Here is a 20,184-nt window from a genome sequence, read left to right as displayed (position 1 = left end):
GCAAAATGTTTTTTTTTTTCAATGTAAATTAAGAGTTTTGAGTTGATAGTATTTAGTATTATTATTTTCCCAATAATCACGAAGTCAAAATTATTTGACGGCACGTCTGTGACCTCATTAAGCAATTTTTTAGAGAAAATGGCACGTTGGTGTATAAAGGTTCGCCACCCCTGGCCTATATTATCAAAAGCCTGAGACTTTTCGCCACCACGATAAAGTGCAATAATAAACAATAATAAAAGCGTGGTATCGGATAACTATAAAAGCATAAAATTTGGTGACGTGGACCATACGTGCTACCACGTCATGTTCTTTATTGAATGTATCTGACACAGCGATTATTAAATATTTAAATGTGAGCAATAAACTATTTTTTTTTGTTATCTTTAAAATGTTATTTTTAAAATACGTGAAAAACTGAATCGCTTATAGAAAAATTTAAAACAATGACTAACGCTTAACCCATCAGAAAATTCCATTTTCCCTCATCCCTATTTAATAAAAGAATTAATATTTGAAGAAACTGTATTATCATCAAGTGTCATCCAGTAAAAGTTTAAAAAAAATGTATTTGAAGTTGAGTGTATGAATTAAAAGTATTTTATTTATGATTGAAAATTTGAATAAGATATAGGGAGAGCGTGAACTAATAGTAAGAATGGGAAGAAAAAAAAATTCACACGTTCTGTTGATTTTATTTAAATAATTTTTCTACCTCTAAGAATTAGTAACTCAGACAGAATGCTTGATATAGTATTTTAGGGAAAGTCTAAAAAACTCGATTTAAATATTTGGATTAAAACAAAATTCTTCCACACACAAAAAAAAAAAAAAAAAAAAAAAAACTATGATAAATTTCATTATTTTGTCATCAGAAAAAAATATTTACGCGATAAAATTTTTTTATGCGATATATTTCTGATTTTTAACGTTATACTTATTTCATTACTTATTATTCATAAGCAGTGAAATAATATTATTTTATTGTTTTGATTTAGTTTTCTTTAAATTGAGTTTTTTTTTTTTTTTTTTTTTTTTTTTTTTTTTTTTTTTTTTGTAAAATTGCGTACCAAATAACATCGGAAAGAAAATTTCGTATTCATATTGTCGACATTTTCTGTATATTATACTGGACTGTTTATATTAGAAAACCTTCACTTTTCACTTTTCGTCATTTTTTTTATTCAGATAAAATTGGAAGTAGTTAATATTTTTCACTTTATCATGAACTTAATTTAATAAAGAATTGCTTTCTCAATAAATTTAATTTTGAATTTTCATGCATATGAGGGTGACAAGTTTAAACTCCCCCCCCCCTATGTGCCAACGTATCAAGCTATACTATTGGGTTAATAAATTAATATAATATAAACATATAAACATAAATTTCAATATAACTCATTGAAAATTTCTTTTTAATGGTGTCATAAATATGTCTATTTTTTTAAGGCTAATTTGAAAACATAACAAAAATGCATTTCCAAATAAGTTGGAGTTTTACTTATTCAAACAGAAAAAATGGTAATTATTAATAACATGCGTATGGTATTAAAGTAATAATCAGATTATTTAGATATACATCTTATCAGAGAGCATAGCATACCGAAAACAACGACAGAAGACGAAGATCAGACATACCAAACAGAAAAAAGCAATTTTTACAATTTGTCTATGTATGAATTGTAGATTATAAAGGAAAATTTTCATATTATCAAACTCAATTATTTAAAAAAAGTTATGAACAATAATAAAAGAAAAGAAAAAGGATAGAATAAATTTAATGAGACCGAATTCTGGGTTTTACAAAAGTTTTCTTATTACGCTAATAGATGGCGCTGAATATTTCGAAAAGAAGATTTTAGAAGCTTTTCGTCTCCTAAAAAAGTTTTAACTTCACATGCTCATTTTTTTTATTAGTTCTATTTTACATTTCAGTCACAAAATTATTTTTCATAATCTATATTCATAAAATAATCTATATTCACAAAATGTTTCATAATCTATATTCACAAAATGTTTCATAATCTATATTCACAAAATATATTTCATAATTTTTCTTTACGCCAGTTCATATTATTTATTAAAAACACCAGTAACTATCTATATAAATTTTAAAAAAATAGGTAAGTAAAGGCATAGCTAAGTAAAGGCATAGGCACCTTTTGGTAAAATTGGGAGGAATTGGGATAAAATTATGAATTTATTTTTTACAAATAATTATTTAGTAAATACTTAGCAATAACTAAAAAATACTTTATCAGATTTCAAGTATAACATACATTGTTTTCCCTTTGGGTAGAAATGAGTTTGAAAATTGTCCCTTTAGGAATTAATAAATAGTTTGGCTTGTTTTAAATCTCGCTGCTATACATATTGGTTGAATGCTCCATAACGGTATAAAGGAACATTCAAAAGGTGATATTGATATTTCAAAGGTGTGACATAATTTTTGCGAAAGGAATTGCAATTCCTTACTAAATACATACTATAGATAATAAAAAATAAAAAAAACATTTTAAATATGGAATATATAAAGTTAAAACTGGTCTACTTATTATAATAAAGGGGGGGAAAATTGTGTATCTATTTTATTTAGTAGCAAGTCTATGCAATTTTTATGTTATATACAATTATTATATTATATTTTGACGATATTATTAGTGAATGTACGCTATTCCTAGTTTGTTGGTCGGATCATTCGATATATTTATACCCCAGTTATGCACCCAATATATTTAAAAGCAAATCTAAGCAATTTTCATGTTATCTGTATTTTGACAATTATTAGTTAATGTACTCTACTTCTAATTTGTGTTGGTCTGATCATCCGATGCATTTCTGCGATGATTCTTTATTAACTTTATTGTGATTTATTTAGCTTGCTTGTTTGTAAGTGCAAAGCTAATTTTTCAATCAAATTTTCGAAAAAATTTATGATTAGCTACTGTGCTTAAATTTCCACTGAAGCTCTTTTCTTCTGAAGCTACAAGTTTATTTTTCTTTCCTTTTTGTAACTACGAAAAGTCAACATGAACTAGCAAATACCAAATTAAAAAATAAAAAAAAAGAATTCTAGTTTTTAAAAACCACATTTGTTATGAAAATTAAAAAGGAAAAAAATATATTATTTTAAAATGATAAAATCCTAACTTTGAAGGAAATCGGTCGAATAGTTCTTGACAAACAAAACGCTCGTAACCAAATTATTGGGACCATATTTTTCAAATTGCGACTTCCCCCCTATATTTTATAGGTCAAAAATTCAAATTCTTCAGTAAAAAGGCACGTTTATTCAGAAAAAGTATATTTTTGTGTCTTACTTCATATATTAAAATATCGTCTGCGCTAATTAATCAGCATAATATCGTCTGCACTAATTAAGTAGCATAATATCGTCTGCACTAATTATTTAGCATAGTATCGTCTGCACTCCTCCATACGAGCTTGGCATGGTTTTTAGAATAGTTTTTTTACGGGGGTACGAAAATCTGCTGACCCCCGCCCCTAAATACGTGTCTGTCTATTATAGCTAAGCAGAAATCAATCGTCTGAATTAAAGCGATCAAAACATACTAATTTTGCCTATTTAATAATAAATGAATGACTTAGGAAATTAAAACGATTAAATCATAAAAAGAAATCTGACAAAAAACGATAATTTAATTGATAACGACCACGAATAATTGATGGAATAATTTAAGCGTGATATGCCTCAGTTAGAATTAAAAACCCAGAACAAACCCCCCTTTTTCTAATTCTCAGTTCTATCTCTGCTTAAATAGGTTTCGATTCAATGTGATCTCACGTAAATGACAAGAGTTAAATGAATTGAGTAAATTACTATTCGAAAAACTAATGGGTTTAATGGGGAGAAAAAAATAGCTAATTTAGAGGAAAATACTTTTTTAGGTCCATCCAACTTTTTTAGGGCCCATCATTATCTCATTTTTCGAAATGAAAGTCATAAATGGTGTTCTTTCAACCCCGTAAATGTTCTAGAATAGAATGCTAATGAATTCTCATTATAATATTGATGCAGTAGTTACTTTTTCAAGCAATCCTTGTAATTCCGTCGGCTCTGTATATGCGTTCTGTGCTTATATGTAATATAAATACTTTCTATATTTAATAAAAATATAATTTTAACTATCGAAAATATAAAATAAAACCTCGGCTGCTTATTTTAATGAAGAGGACAAACAATTATGTATCTATTATATTTAGAAGCAAATATAAGCAGTTTTTAGGTTATCTATATTTTAACAATATTATTAATTTATGTTCACTATTCTTAATTTGTTGCTCCGATCATCCGAGATATTTCTACAATAATTATGCATCTATTATATTTACAGGCAAATATATGCAATAGAGCTAGCTAAAGCTTAAAATTATGATAATAATAAATAAATAACAAAAAATAAATAAATAAAAAACTGAGATGAATTAATAATTCCAATAAACAATTATGAAATGTATTTTTAATCCACAGATAAAAAATACTTTTATTCAACAGATAAAAATATTTTTATTCAACAGATAAAAATATTTTTATTCAACAGATAAAAAAATTTATTTCATTGAACAGATAAAAATATTTTTATTCAACAGATTAAAAAAAAAATTATGCAACAGATAAAAAATATTTTTATGTAACAGATTAAAAAAAATTTTTACTCGTCGGTAATAAAAATATTTTCATACACGACTGTTAAAAATATATAATCCGAGTTAGCAAAAAATTATGATTTAAAAAAAAACAATAAATAAAATCAGATTTTTATTTTTCTACATTTACTAATCAAAGTAGATAAAATGTATTAGTAATTATCTTAATTTCATGCAAAAATAATGTAACTAAAAAATGTTTCGAACTAAAATGATTAAAATTATAATTTAATTATCACAAACTAATCATAGACTAAATAGAATCGTAGTTATTTTTATTCAAGCTCAGCACCTTCTGGAGTTTGTAAAGAAATAGTTCAATTTGTCAGAGATTTTAAATGAAGAGAAAATTATTTTAAATCTTGAAAAATAAAAATAAAAATTACATATTCTAAACTACTCTTGCCCCTAACAGAAGAATTAATTTGGTGGTCACCACAAATTTATTTCTGCTTTTTAGACAAAAATTTAGTAAATACAAATATCGAATCATGTACAGTTAAATCTTAGAATTTTATATTTTATTCTAAATCAATGCAAAGAGTTCTGCCATTGGATTTTTGGTAGAACAAGCCTTTCTTTATTCTTTATATAATTCAACATATTAAACATATGCCTTCTAAAACTTGTATTTAATGCATTAAAAAATTTATTTTTGTATTAAAAATATTTGTATACAACAGTTATACAAATATTCGTACGCAACAGCTAAAAACATTTTTATTCCATATCAATGCAGAGACTTCTGCTATTGGATTTTCGGAAGAAGTCTTCCTCTATGATTTATATAATTCAACATATTATACATATTTAATACGTTTTAAAACTTCTATTTAATGCATTAAAATATTTTTATTTTTGTGTTTAAAAAATATTTGCGTACAATAGTTATAAAATATTTTTATAAAACAGTTATAAAATATTTTTATAAAACAGTTATAAAAATATTTGAATACAACAGTTATAAAAATAAATTTATTCCAAATAGATGCCGAGACATCTGCTATTGGATTTTTGGCAGCACAAGTCATTCTTTATTATTTATATAATTCAACATATTATACATATTTAGCATGTTTCAAAGCTTGTATTTAATCTATTAAAAAAAATATTTTTATTTTTGTTTTAAAAAATATTTGTATGCAACAGTCATAAAAATATTCTTATACAACATTTATAAAAATATTCTTATACTACAGTCATAAAAATATTTTTATACAACAGTTCTAAAAATATTTCTATACAGCAGTTATAAAAATATTTCTCTATAGCAGTTATAAAAATATTTCTCTATAGCAGTTATAAAAATATTTTTATGCAACAGTTATAAAAATATTTTTATGCAACAGTTATAAAAATATGTTTATACAACAGTAGTTATAAAAATTCTTTGTTATTCGCTAACAAATGTTATTTCAAAAAGCAGTAATCAATTCTAGTAATAATTCGTCATTTCTCGAAAAGAGTGTTAGTTACTGGGTCTAACTAAGAGAGAGAGAGAGAGAGAGTTCTAAAATAATCAGAGCATGCATAGAAACAACACACGTACATCTTTCATCGAAAAATATAAAATTCGGAAGATACAAGAAGGTTGTTTGCGAAATAACTTCCCGAAAAACACGAATTGGCAGCGTCGAAATCCCACCTCAAAAATCGTAATCTAAAAAAAAAAATTTTGTTGTTCGAATGTTTATAAATGACTCGTCATTTGAAATCTGGCTGAGAAAAATCACCCATAAACTCCCTCGCGTTGACAGTCGCACCCACTTTTCCATTTCTGTTGTTGGAAGAGAGCATTTACACGCTTTCTATCTCTTCCTATTGTTAGTTTTGTTGGCAGTATAAGGCCTCACCCCCGCACAATGATACAACAGATGCGTCGCCTCAACACACATAAAAATCTCAGCTGTTGGCAGCTGTCTTCCCTTTCTCTCTCTCTCTTATCTTTCCTCTCTCCCGGATAACCAAAAAATTATTTCTATTTTATTATTGATTTTGCAAAATAAACGCAAGTAATTTTTACAAGGTATTGAGAAAGTTCAAATATTGACAAATGTTTATATCTATCTGTATATATATATACACAATATTAAATTCAAAATGTAGAGAAAACATGAACAAAATTACAGAATAATGGAAAAAGAGAAAGAAAAAAAATTTAATAAAATACAAAAAAAGGAAAAAATTATTAAAAATCAGAAAAAAAGATGTAATTTCTTCATCAGATCACACGATAATATCCGCAAAAAAGAGTGCTTTCTAATATTGTATCAATATAAGCCCAAAGCAAAATACATCAATACAATAATGTGAGGAGCGCTCAAAATATTTAAACGAAAATAGAACACATTAAGTAACAAATATATGTGAAATGAAACATATCAAGCAAAGAAAAAAAACAGAGAACAAGATGTAGTGAAAATACAAAACAAAGTACGAAACGAATTATATAGAGCGAGTAGCAAATTCATATATTCATTGTATTTTTCCAAATTATGTGCAGATGGCCTAACAAATCATAAGGTAGAAAAATGGCTTTGCATCGAAATTTATAAAGATTAATATAGCTCTTGAGAAATATTCATATACGGCTGTATTAAAGTTCAACTAGTAAAATACAACTAAAATAGTGTGTTAAGTTAATCAATTCTTTTTCTGATTAGGATTTTTAAAAAATGTGTTTATTTCCTTTAAAAAGGCCTAAAAAAAATTTTTTTTCAAGCGAAATAGAATAGAACACATTAAGTAATAAATATCACGTAAAAACAGACAATAAAATGTGAAGAAAAAACAAAACATAAAACGAAATCTATGAAGTGAGTAGCGAATTCAAATTAACTTACATAAGCAGGAAAATTTTAAGGAATGATTTAATGTAAAAGCAATGTAAGTGTGAAAGGTACTTAAACTATGATTTTTTTTTCTATTTTCCTTAGCGAAGAGGCAAAAAACACGCATTTTAATCTAGATGGGGGGAAAAAAATCCCACCAAATTGAAGATTTTATAAAAGTTTTAAAATGTTCACACTTTTTATTTGCTTTAATGAGTATATAAAAAGTGGTGCTTATACTACCGCGAGTGACCGAAATCTAGAGAATGTCGATTTTCACAGGTGAATATCAACAATTACATAGTCACTTCGGTAAATGTCTGAAATATTTGTTATATCCGATTTGATATTAATTTGTTCGTTGATATTATTATACTTATTCGATAGTTTAATATTTGCTGAGAATAGATTTGAAGCAACATCAGTGTTCGTAAAACCGATTAAATGCATCCTAGTCCGTGGAACTTAATCTTTACAAAAACATACATGTAGGGCATACCGGGCAGTGGTATTTAACTAGACCAGGGATGGGGAAGCCCGCGGGCCAACTGTGGCCCGCCGGAGGGTTTTATCCGGCCCGCGGACAGAATTTTAACTTGCCGATCCGTGGCGAATATAAACAACATACATTATACGTCCATTTTCTTGTCTACTTTGTTTAAGACCAATAGTAACCGACCTACCCCCGAAGGAGTTTGCGGATAAGGGTTTCACCCGTTTGCACGTGACTAAACACTACCAAACTACAGAAAAGTAAAAGTACTAAATTAAAAAGATTAAAACACATAGGAAAAATCCCAAAATCGAAAAAGTAAAATAAAAATAAAACAGAATAAANATGTTGAAAGCAGAAGTTCCTTATAGAATAGCCGTAGATTAGCTCCAACTAGTGTTTGTCTTTCTCGAGGAGCTGACATATGGAATCTAATATAGGTGAATTGTACTTCACATGAGGCAGACAACACATTTTTAAGTTCCAACGAGCGAGTTTTTCTGCCGGGGCGAGTTCTAACATTATTTACTGCGTATGGAAAGATTGCACACATACAACGTCATTGTAAATAATGGTGAAATTATTAAATGTATAAAATGGCTACTGCTTTTTTGAGTTATTTGTAAAAATTTTTTAACCCCAAAATGGCAACTAAAAAAACGCAAAGTTGATGTAGAGTGCCATGCGTTCAATGATGAATTTACTTTATTTTATTTCGGAAGTTAGAATTTTTATTTTAGAAGTTTTTACTAGGCCCACCAAACTTTTTTTCCCTAGAGTTATGGCCCACGACCAAAAAAGTTTGCCCATTCCTGAACTAGACCTAGTATATATAATTCAAACATTTATCAAAGCGACTATGTCAACATTCTCAGGTGAAAGTCAACAACCACCCATTTCAGCCACTTTCAACTTTTCAACTTAAAAAATGCACAGATTAAAAATAAAAAGAAACAGAGAATTTTCGAAAACAGCACAGATAATTAAAAACCTGTAACATCACGTTAAATCTACTGTGATTTAAGGCAAATAAGGTAATTTTTTCTTCCCTTCTGCGGCTATTATCATTGAAACAAAAGTGCGCCATCATTTGATATCATTTGATACTATTAGAACTCGATCCCATATTTATGGAGGCAGATATCACGTTTTTTTCTTTTTCGTTTTTATCGATTTTCTCTGATCGCCACCCCTCCTTCTAGATAAGTGGATAATAAGGGACTCTTCTTCTGACTTTTAACAAAGAGATGATAAAAAGATAAGACCTTTTTTTCTTTCTACTCAAGAGATATCGATTGTTGGATGGAATAAAATACCAACATCAAAACACTCAAATGAATCAAAACACTCAGAAACACATTTAAAGTTCATTTGAAAATAATGAGGCAAAGGATTTCTGAAGGATGAGAAATTATTTTGAGGTTTGGCAATTGTTGAATCAGAAAGTGGCCTGGATAAAACTAAATATCTTAGAATGTTACATCACAATGTATTTTTAAACCACTAAACTAAAGAAAGCGAGAAAAAAAAATTAAATGTTTTAGATTAATGTTTTTTTAAGCTATTAAATAGAGCACTGATGTACTAAATTATTTCACTATAATATTTTTTTAAACTATTAAATTACAGAAATGATAAAATATTAACATTTTTAATTACGCTTGTGCCTCTAAAATATTTTTTTAGACTAATAAATTACAGAAAGAGATATGAAATTACATATTTTTGATTATTATGTTATGCTTTCTTTTAAATTATACTAAGAGGCTCCACAGTGTGTTTGAGCTCAATGCTCAGCTTTCAAGCTCAATGTTTATGTTAATCATTCAATTTCTAGAATTTTCGGATTCTGGAATGTTCTGTTCGAGAAAGTTCGATAATTGTATATAAGCACGTGTAGCATTCGGCTCAATGGAATAAAGTCTCAAGTTGAGACTTTCAGTCTTTGTGTCATTTCGCCTTTAGTAATCCCACGCTTACTTAATCTATGGGACAATATCATAGAATCATTAAGTCATTTGAAACCAAAATTTTTATAAAGATTTTATATTCAGTTTTTTTAATAAATTATTAATTGCCTCTGGCGACCAGCTGGTTTCTGACTCTTGCATAACCGCATTTTCAGATATTAAGCGTTTAAGGATATTTAGGGATTAAGTCTGACTAAAATATTTATCGTAGGGAATTTGTATTAAAATGTTCAGTTCAACATATTCTAACATAAAAAACCAACATATATATGCTAATTGACTTAATGGCACTTATGATGGATGATAAAATAAATTATCAACCTTGCTAAAGTCAAACTGTGCGCTTATTTGCTTTAATCGTTGTGTGAGCAATTAAAACTTTCGACCTGTGATGGCTTAGGACCGTGCTTCCCAAACTTATGAATTTTGTGTACCCTTTCTAAATTTTTCGTTCAGCTGTGTAACACTAATAAAAAAATGTATTTTTGCAATTAAAAAATTGCACAAAAGTTAAAAATCACAACTGGCTGTTGACATAACTAATTATTAACTGTTAACTCTGCAAAAAATAGCCAATAGAAAAATACGCAATCATAATATTTCATGGCTAGCTTTGATTTTTAACAAAATTTTATGAAATTTTCGTTTGTTGCAAGATATTTTGCGTAAGAACCCGAACCCTCGCTAAACTGTTCCCGAACCAATGAGGGTACGCGTACCATACTTTGGGAAACACTGGCTTAGGGGAAAGAGTTTTCGCCTTTCAATGAGGTGAACCGGGTTCGAATTCTAGCGATGGCTAGTCGATATAAATTCCGCATCCGGTTTGCAACGGCTACAGTGCTGGCGTAAAATATATTCAGTGTTAGAAGGATCATGGGTTAGAGTCCCCTTGCCATCAGACTAACCGTGGGAGACTCTCGTGGTCTTTTTCTCCATGTAACGTAAATGAGGGTTGGTTCCATCAAAAATTCCTCCACGAAGGCAAATTTCTCCCAATACTTGATTCAGAAGGTCCCTTGTCTTCTGGATTGGGTTCAAAATTTAACGGCTACAGAATTAAACGGTAGTTTAACGGCTGTTTAACGGCGTTTGTAAAATAAAATTAAATTTAAAACTTTCTATTGCAAGGAAAAGGATTTTATTTATTTTGTCAAAACTAAACAAAATTTTACTACTATAAATTTCTTTAACAATAAACACATATCTGTAACAGTAAATTATACATTTCAAAGCAAAAATAAATTTGAAAAATAATAATTCAGTTTTAATAGCGTTGTTGAGGAACTGAAAGACAGTAAAACCATGTAAAGGAGTATTTATGTTCAGAACCTTTCTTCATTTAAATAAACCAAAAAGTGAAAGAATTTGTAAAAATTATGTTGCCTTTAATGGTGAATTTTTCGACTTTAATTCTCTTTTTACAAAATAAGTGTGAACTGCGAGTAATCTTTTTCAAGCTGGTCTTTTAAGCTCTCGTCGGGACGCAATCCTCTACAGCAGGGGTTTCCAACTTACATGAGGCCGGGGGCCGCAATTAAAAACACCAGTCAAATGGCGGGCCGCAACTTCACAAAAATTTTATACAGGACTCTTGTACGTCTGAATGAACATTAAATATTACCGTTAGATTTTTATCAAGTTGTACAAAACAAACGTATTGAATTACAAATTAAAATCAAAAGTAGATTTTTAAGATTTGTATTTGAAAAAATATTTCTTGGATGCAATACCTGAGAAATAAATTATTAAGAGCCGATGGTATGCAAAATTTCACAGAAACGAAGAAATTAGTTTTTTTTTTTTTTTAACGAAAGAAAAGTATTTTAAACCTATATAGATTTTTTACGAAAATTGTCCGCAAAAAATGACAACTAATATATTTTAGTTCGCTGGCCGGATTTGGCCCGCTGGCAGCAAGTTGGTAACCGCTGCTCTACAGAGTACTTCGAATTAAAAAGCAATTATCCTAAAATTGAAAAAAAAAATTGAGCCCATCTATATATTAAAACATTAAGTTTATTATTATATTATTATTCTTTCTATTAAACTCAAATGCATAGGGGAAGATAAACATGAAGAAATATTCTTAAACTACCATAAATAAGTGAAGAGATGTGCGAAGTTACTAATCCATAGATGTAGAATTCTAAAGTAAAAATCAATTTCTCTCAATCATATCTATTCTAAGTCAAATAAATTCTGTTGACTTGGAGATATCCTTTTGCAATCTGCACCATCCGTATAACTCTCTCCCTTTTGAAAATCATCCCCCCAAGGAAAGAAGGTCCCATGCAGAGGGGAGGGGGATGTTATAGGGGGATTATATGTTTACATTCTCAGCTTCAAATGAAAAATATATAGCTTTGGAATAATAAATGATCGTTGAAGTGCGTCTTCACAAATTAAATAAGTAATGAATTCTCTCGAACGAAAAAAAATTCCAGTGACGAAAAGTATTTTTTGCAAATTTTGCAGTCATTTCTTTCATAACGTTTTTATAGGATTCATTAAAGATAATTTTTTTTTCTAAATGTTAAGGAAAAATTATTCAAGCATTGAAATTTTTTGTCTCTAATTTCCGAAGCAACAATTTTTTTTCAAATTTTATAGTTTTTTTAATATTGTAAAAAATTCAATTTTTGCGGACGAATTTAAATTTGAGTAGAACCAGTTATCTTTTGAGTGAGTTTTAAATTAAAAAAATGGAAATAATTTAAATTAAATAAATAATATAAATGGTGGATTCTCGAAGAAAAACCAGAGCACTCACAACTCATGAACATTGACACTATGAAAATTTTTAATCTTATAATCCAATTATAACTGGTAAATATTTATAATAACTAATAATATAAGTATAATATAATATAAATATAATATATAGTATATAGTATAATATAAATAATAGCTGATAAAAAGATATTTGCCAGTTTAGAAGAGAAATAAACTTGTTTGAATTATTCGTAATGAGTTAATTACGAGTCGAGTCATAGCTATATCACTAGAAACAAATTTCCTTCTGCGCCCAAAGAAATGAAAGGAACTAAGAGTGGAAAATTTAAAGATTAGAAGTAAAAAAAGTATAAAGAAAAATTGAACAGAGAATTTGAATGAATAAAGGAAAGTTATACAATGCTTATGACCATCCAATATGAGGTAAATCTATAGTCTATTGATGTCAGAAAAACACTACAGCAAAAAAATAGAGAAAGTAACCTAAATTTTCAAACAATGCTAAATTCTAATTTAAAATTTTTCTAATAAAATATACTACGACCGTAAGACCTTTCTGTAAATTTTTTAAAAAATATCTATAACTCTGGTTTAATAAAATGTCTGATTTGGATTGAAGTAAGAAAATAAAATATAAATGTAGTAATTTTAAAAAACATTATTTAGAAAGTCCATTTTTTCTTCTAATTATTACGACTTCTGCGAATTCAATGAAACATTAAAATGTAACGATGATTATTAATATCGTAAAAAAAAAATTAATAAAGTTCTTTCTAAATCCAAATGGACTCCATTTTCAAAAATAATGGCTCATCTTTTCTAATTGTAGATAATCCGGTTTATAAAATCAACCTCTTTATGAAATCAAAATCATAACGGTCGTGATTTTAGCACTAGAACAACTGAAACTTAGTATGTACCTATATTGCCCAAAAGCAGTCAAATTGACTGGATTGTGCGTGTAAAGAAATTTGTAAAAAATCAATTTTTAATGTTTTTTATATTATTTACAGTTACATAACAAGTTATTAGTAAATATTAACAATAAAAGAAACTATATGCTGTACAAAAAGTCACAAAATTCTAAGAAATTTTTTCATTGTCATTATATACATCATTGTTTTTCCAATTTAAATTAAAAGCAGTCAAAATGACTTCCTTAGGCAATCTAGTGTTAATGAGTGGTGATGACTATACAATGCATTCCACAACTACTATATTTTTTGCCAACTGCTATAACAACTTCCCCCCCCCCCACTACTAAGGAATATTTGTTTCTTCAACCACTGAATTTCTTTCATTGCTGGAAAAGATTGTTGATTGCGTATTTTGTGAGTGCAGGAATTTTAAGTCTAAAAATGAGTGGTCCATTAGAAGTGTGGTCTTAATGGACCCCACTCGTTTCAGAGGGTCATTTTGCAGAATAGATCCCCAAATGGAGGATTAATCTCGGGATTTCTCATTTTCCATTGATTTTTATGGAACCACCACCTGGTCATATCCATTTCAGGAGTTCTATTTCATTGATTTCTTTTCTCTTCAACACAATTATCAGTTTCATTTATTTATTTTTGTTCGATTCATTCATTTTTTTTGTCTTTCTAAAACAAGTTTACGAAGTTAGTGTTTACGTTGTACATGCTTACATTCAATTTCAATTTCAGAAATTTTATAACTGTCGTTGATCAGTCGATCCAATTTTGGGTTCAAGACTATTAATGTTCTACTCCGTAGTCTCGTGATTTTGAACCCAATCCAGAAGACGGGGGAACTCCTGGATCAAGTACTGGAACAAATTTGTCTTCGTGGTGGACGTTTTGATGGACCGAAACGTCATTTGCATTATATGGAGAGGAAAACCACGAAAACCTTTCATTATTAAATTTTTATTTCATCATTCCTGATAGCTCTAAGAACAACATTTAAAAAGGAAATTAAAAAATAATAATTACATAATAGGATTATTGACCCTATTAGATTTAGACAAAGTGTTATTCTTCAACATTTTGTCTAAAAAGTGACTGTATCTGTCACTAATGTCCCTTTAAAACATTTACAAAGTGAACAGAAGTGACTATTCGAAAGATATTTTATAACAGTCATTGATCATATGACCCACAGTGTTCAACTCCGTAATCTTGTAATTTTGAATGTAATCCAAAAGACAAAGTAATTCCTGGATTGAGTATTGGGAGAATTTCTCCTTCGTGAAGGATTTTTTAATGGAACGAAACCGCATTTGCGTTACATGGAGAGGAAAACTACGGACGGCAATGGGACTCTAACATTTATTCCGTTTACCACTGAGGATATTTTAAGTCAGCACTGCGGTCGGTGCAAGACGGCTACGGAATTCGAAGGAGCAGCCATCGCTGAGATTTGAACCCGGTTCACCTCACTGGGAGGCAAAGGCTCTATCTCCTGAGCCATCGCGGCTATCAGAAACCAATAGATGTTTTACTTTTTTTATTTATTTACTTACTTATTTATTTATTTTGATATTTCAAATTTAAGATACTTATAGGATGTATCGGAGGCTCTACTCTGAGTTGACGCCAACATCGCCAACACGAACGTTGGTTTCCATAATCAATAAATGCCGGACTTTAATATCACGATGCATTGCATAATATTGCCATTTAATAATATATCGCGGGATTCAATAATATCGTTATCTAAACAAAATCTGTCAACATTCACGATCATATCGTTTATAATAACTATTGTAGTGTATATTATTCATGATGTAATTTTTTTTGATATGTTAGGTTTTTGATAATAATCTCGATATTTTCCTATTCGGCAATAATAGTTTAATAATAACTATCGCGATGTTTCCCTATTAGTTATGTAGTGTTATCATAAATGATCACAATAATGTAGTACTTGATACACATAAGTATATTATGAGTAACCAATGACCTGTATAAACCGGAAACTGGCTTTGCTGGTGAACGAGTTGGCGAACTTAGCTTCATAATCTCTAAAACCGATAACAATCTATTTAAGGAGAATGTTGTGCTCTGATATAATTAGTGATGATCTGAAATGAATAATTCTAAGAAACTGAAGCGGAAATACTTGCCAATCGAAAAATTTCCTTTGATTTACAAAGTTTGAAAAATTCGATCGCTCAAAAATAAGGCGCCCATTCTCATGACTCTCCTGACATGAATGAGAAAAGAAACAGATTTAGAAAAAGATAGCGCAAAGTTGCGTACTGAATATGAAAATAATAACGATGAAGCACTAAACAATACGGAAGCACTAAACGGTATTGGTCGAGAGAGCATATCAGGGCAGGCTGCATTTCCAAGTGGTATGGAGAGTTGCGAGGAACTCGTGCTCTAACGACTTTCCGACAGCTGATGTTCACAGATCTAAATGCGAGTGAATCAAAACGTAGTATCAAATATTACAACTTATTGCTATTGCTGATTTAAATTTAAAATTTTCTAACTCGTTATTATCTTGCATTAGTTTGAGATAGCACACGCCATGCAAATGAGAGATCTTACCTGGTGCACAAAAACGTCAGGTCCGCCGTCACTTGGGGTTATGAACCCCCATCCTTTAGCTACGTTGAACCATTTGCATTTACCCCTTCTTCTTCCTCCATCCACCATTTCATTTCCGCCTCCTGCAGCTAGAAGGAAAAAAAATGACATATGAAAAATGTGCATATGAATATAATCAAAAATTACGTCTGAAATATTGATTTACCACCACGAGAAAAACCATCGCACCTGAAAATAAGCGAGGAAAAAAAATGCCGTTGGCAAAACTCCTTTATTTGTGCTTTATTTCCATTGTTTTGCTTCATTACAAAACGGTGTCATTTTGTGTTCAAAACACTTCTTGTTTATAGAATGAAAACTGCAGTACATTCATTTGTGCTTTATTTAAGTTCTCTTGCTTTTTTTTTCAATTCCTACTATTAGTTCAAACTCTCCCTCTATCTTGTTCAAATTTTCAATCGTTAATAAAATACTTTTTAGTCATCTCCACTCAAGTTCAAATAATTTTTTTTTAAACTAGTAGTGGATGACACTTTATGTTAATACAGTTATTTCAAATATTAATTCATTCATTAAATTTAATTAATTAATTTTTGTCTTATATGGGATATTGTAATTATTTAATAAAAAGTAACTAAAATGTTTTCTTTGTTGACCTAAGTGAGAATTTTTTTTTTAATATTACTTGTTCACTGGTAGCACAAAATTTACCTTATCCTCATTTGAATATTTCATTTCTCCTTTTGTAACAATTTTTCTGACGAATATTTTGGTAACAGATATTTTGTACCCCCTAAAACAGAGGTAAACAGCGCTTCTCCATACCACAACCAACGAGAAAGCTTTCAGTCACGACAGAGTTTAACGTGCACTTGCCGCTTTTTTAGTCGGTGCCAGGATTTGACTCACAATCTTCCACCAGCGGCATGTTGTTTCCTTAACCAATCGTGAAGCCATACTAACATATTGCCACCTTATGGATTTTATAAGAAATTAAAATAATCTTTTGATATCTAACTATACATGAAAATCTAATGATGGTGTCACTGTTTTCTATTGTTGTCGGTGCATTTTTATTGGCCGGAAAATCAGGTGGTAGGATTTAGTTTTCCGTCATCCATTTCCATACTGCTTTGGTTGTCATCAGCATAAAATTAATAAAAGTTATAAGGGTATTGTTGCGGGTTCGCATAAGCGATATTTTATAAGAAAGCAAGGAATATTTTTGTTGTAATAAATTAGCAACATATTACAAAATTATAAAAAATGCAGAAAAAACAATCGATAAGTGAAAAGAAAAACTATGTCTAAAAATAGTTATTCTTCCTATGTAAAATGTCCTCGTCCTGTAAATAAATGTGCTCTTGTCTAAAACAACCTGTTTCTTCTTTTTGTGACTCCAATATTGGTATAAAATTCAAAGTTCGACTTCGCAACAGGTATTGTTTTTGTATCCTTAATTTAAAGGTATTTTCCTGTACTGCTATTATTACACTTTTGATATAAGAATTTATAACTAAGAGAATTATTTTTATTATTATTATTACATGGCTGCCAACTCTACTGAATTTTCTGTAGACTAGTGGATTTTGCCACTATCTCCTGGTCTACTGGTTTAATAAAAATTATCGCGGTTTTCGTACATTTAAAAAAAATTCTCTGAAAATGAGTATGCTTCTTAAGAAATCTGTATTGAAATTGAATTTTTGTGTAAATTATTAGTTACTTAAATATTTACATTACTGTCAATAATACATAAAGCGAGCCTCATTCATAAAATTCTTTGATGAGTTAAACGCCTATTCATATTCAAAATTATGAGTGAAAATAATACATAATATTTCAAGTTCATTTAAAGTCCATCATTACTGGAATATATTACAGTTTTTCTGTTTTGATGACTATAAAAATCCCTAAAATTCCCTATGTTAATGCATGATGCAAGAATTATCATGAAATATATATTATTTCATAAAATCTACTGGATTTTTTCCTATCCACTGTGTGTCCATGTTGGCAGCTTTGCTATTATTATTATTGTAAAAAAATAGTATAATATGTAAGAAAAGATAGTATAATATATCTGTCCGTTTAGTAAGAGAAAATATTAAATTACGGTTGTGAACTCATCAAATTTATTCCTCTTTTATCGTTCAATTTGTTCGAGACAAAATATAGCCCCAAGACCAGAAAAAAAAATTACGGCTTTGCATAGAATTTCTAATTTCAAATGTGCTTCGATAATTAAGAACTTTGCAATGGAAAAGTGATGAGATAGCAGAAGTAACACTGAAAACAACATAGTTTAATTTTTATTTTTTGACATTTTAATCTTTTAAAAGAATGGGGAAGTGACGTAATGTGGGTATCTCGATCCTGATTGGTTGTTGAAACAAGGCTTTTGTTTACGTTAACAACTGTTCTTTCAATTCTGTTTCGAGTGAGCCCAGCCCGTCAAGTATCAATTGTCTTAAGTGACACATTCTATATTCATTCAAAAAGAGTTCAATTCTTTCACTAACTATATATACATTTCTTAAAAGAAAGACAAGCACGAAGTCACGTGGAACATAAGCAAACTAATTGGACATCGAAGTTGCCAGATACACAAAGCAAAAATATATCACGGTTACAATAACATGCATAAACAAATAATAAATCTAAGTTAAATAAAAGATGGAGAAGAGAAAGAATTATATTTCTACAACTTCCATGTGTGATACGGACCTGTATTTAATTAAAATCACGTTAATTAATAGTCTTATTTATGCAGAGAAACTTGGTTCAACTTTAACACGATATTTTGCTTATAAATGATCAGCTGGCATTGATATCATATGTCACATGTGTGGGTTTTACGATCTTCGGGTATTTGAAGAGTAAATACCCAATTATGAAATTTTATCATTCATAATTAACCAAACCTCATGATAAAATTTTGCGCAAAGTATAAATATTTAATTTATAATATCGGTACTACAAAAGCTGGAATTGTTTTATGATTAAATATGTCGAGATATTTATTAATCAAATACTCCTTATACTTTTATTCTAAATATACTCCTATCTAAATGTTGTAACATAACAATGCAATAATCAATTGTTGTCGATACTTAAAATCTAATTTTCTATTTTAAATAGAGAGAAAATTTATTACAAATTTTGCTTTAAAGTTTGAAACTACTCCCCAAAATTTGATTTTTATAAGTTTAACACTAAAACATACCAACACTTAGTCTCTACCTATTTCTACCATAATCGGTCAAATGATTAGGAGGAAGGAAATAAACTAAAAGAACTTTATTATAATCAAACAAAATTGTATATTGCCCATTTTTATGTATTACAAGCACAAAGAATAAGAATTTTTAATTCATTGATCAACACAATTTTTACATATACAGAGTGTTTCCATTCTACATTTTCCTCAAACATATTTCTTCTAAGTATTATTATTTCTATAATTCTTATAATCATTCTTATAATTATAAGAATATATAAGAATTATAATTTTTATAATTATTCTTATAATTAATATTATTTCTTCTAAGAACTTGTGCTGTCTTGATTGTTTCGGCAATTTTCTGGGTAAAAACTAGCAGTTAGTCATGAACGAAGTATAGCTATCAACATAAAATATAAGCTACTTACCAAAACATTAGTTTTTGTCACTTTTTCTGGCACTGAAATGCTAATCTAAAATTTTAGGTACTTTCTCGAAATGTGAATTCACAGTTATTCTGATTGAACCAACTACGCAAGTGTCTTTGCAGAAATGAGTAACTCATCGAATGCAATACGTTGAGCACGCATTACATCGTAATTTCTGACCCGATAACCTTATAAAGCAATAAATTGTTCTCCCGGTCAAGTGACCGGTTGTGGTAAAAATAGGTACACGACAAGTATTGTTCGGAAACAAACAAATACAAAAAAAAAAAATAGAATATTAACTGTATTGAAAAAAT

General features: G+C 29.0%; 2 protein-coding genes across 3 annotated transcripts in view; one reads left to right on the top strand and one right to left on the bottom strand.

Moving 5' to 3' along the window:
* Positions 1 to 20,184, top strand: part of LOC107449779 (PCNA-interacting partner) — a 299,013-nt gene that overhangs the window by 97,012 nt on the left and 181,817 nt on the right. The window lies entirely within an intron of this gene.
* Positions 1 to 20,184, bottom strand: part of LOC107453020 (protein lin-28 homolog) — a 209,539-nt gene that overhangs the window by 112,877 nt on the left and 76,478 nt on the right. For both annotated transcript variants that reach the window (XM_021147918.3, XM_021147917.3), the window contains exon 2: positions 16,217 to 16,344. In XM_021147918.3, coding sequence (XP_021003577.1) covers positions 16,217 to 16,344 — 128 coding nt within the window. The remainder of the gene's footprint in view (positions 1 to 16,216; positions 16,345 to 20,184) is intronic.

Source organism: Parasteatoda tepidariorum, chromosome 1 (genome assembly GCF_043381705.1).
Source record: "Parasteatoda tepidariorum isolate YZ-2023 chromosome 1, CAS_Ptep_4.0, whole genome shotgun sequence".
Lineage (NCBI taxonomy): Eukaryota > Metazoa > Arthropoda > Arachnida > Araneae > Theridiidae > Parasteatoda > Parasteatoda tepidariorum.
The sequence above is the reverse complement of the archived record's forward strand: the minus strand, read 5'-3'. Positions and strand labels throughout refer to the sequence as shown.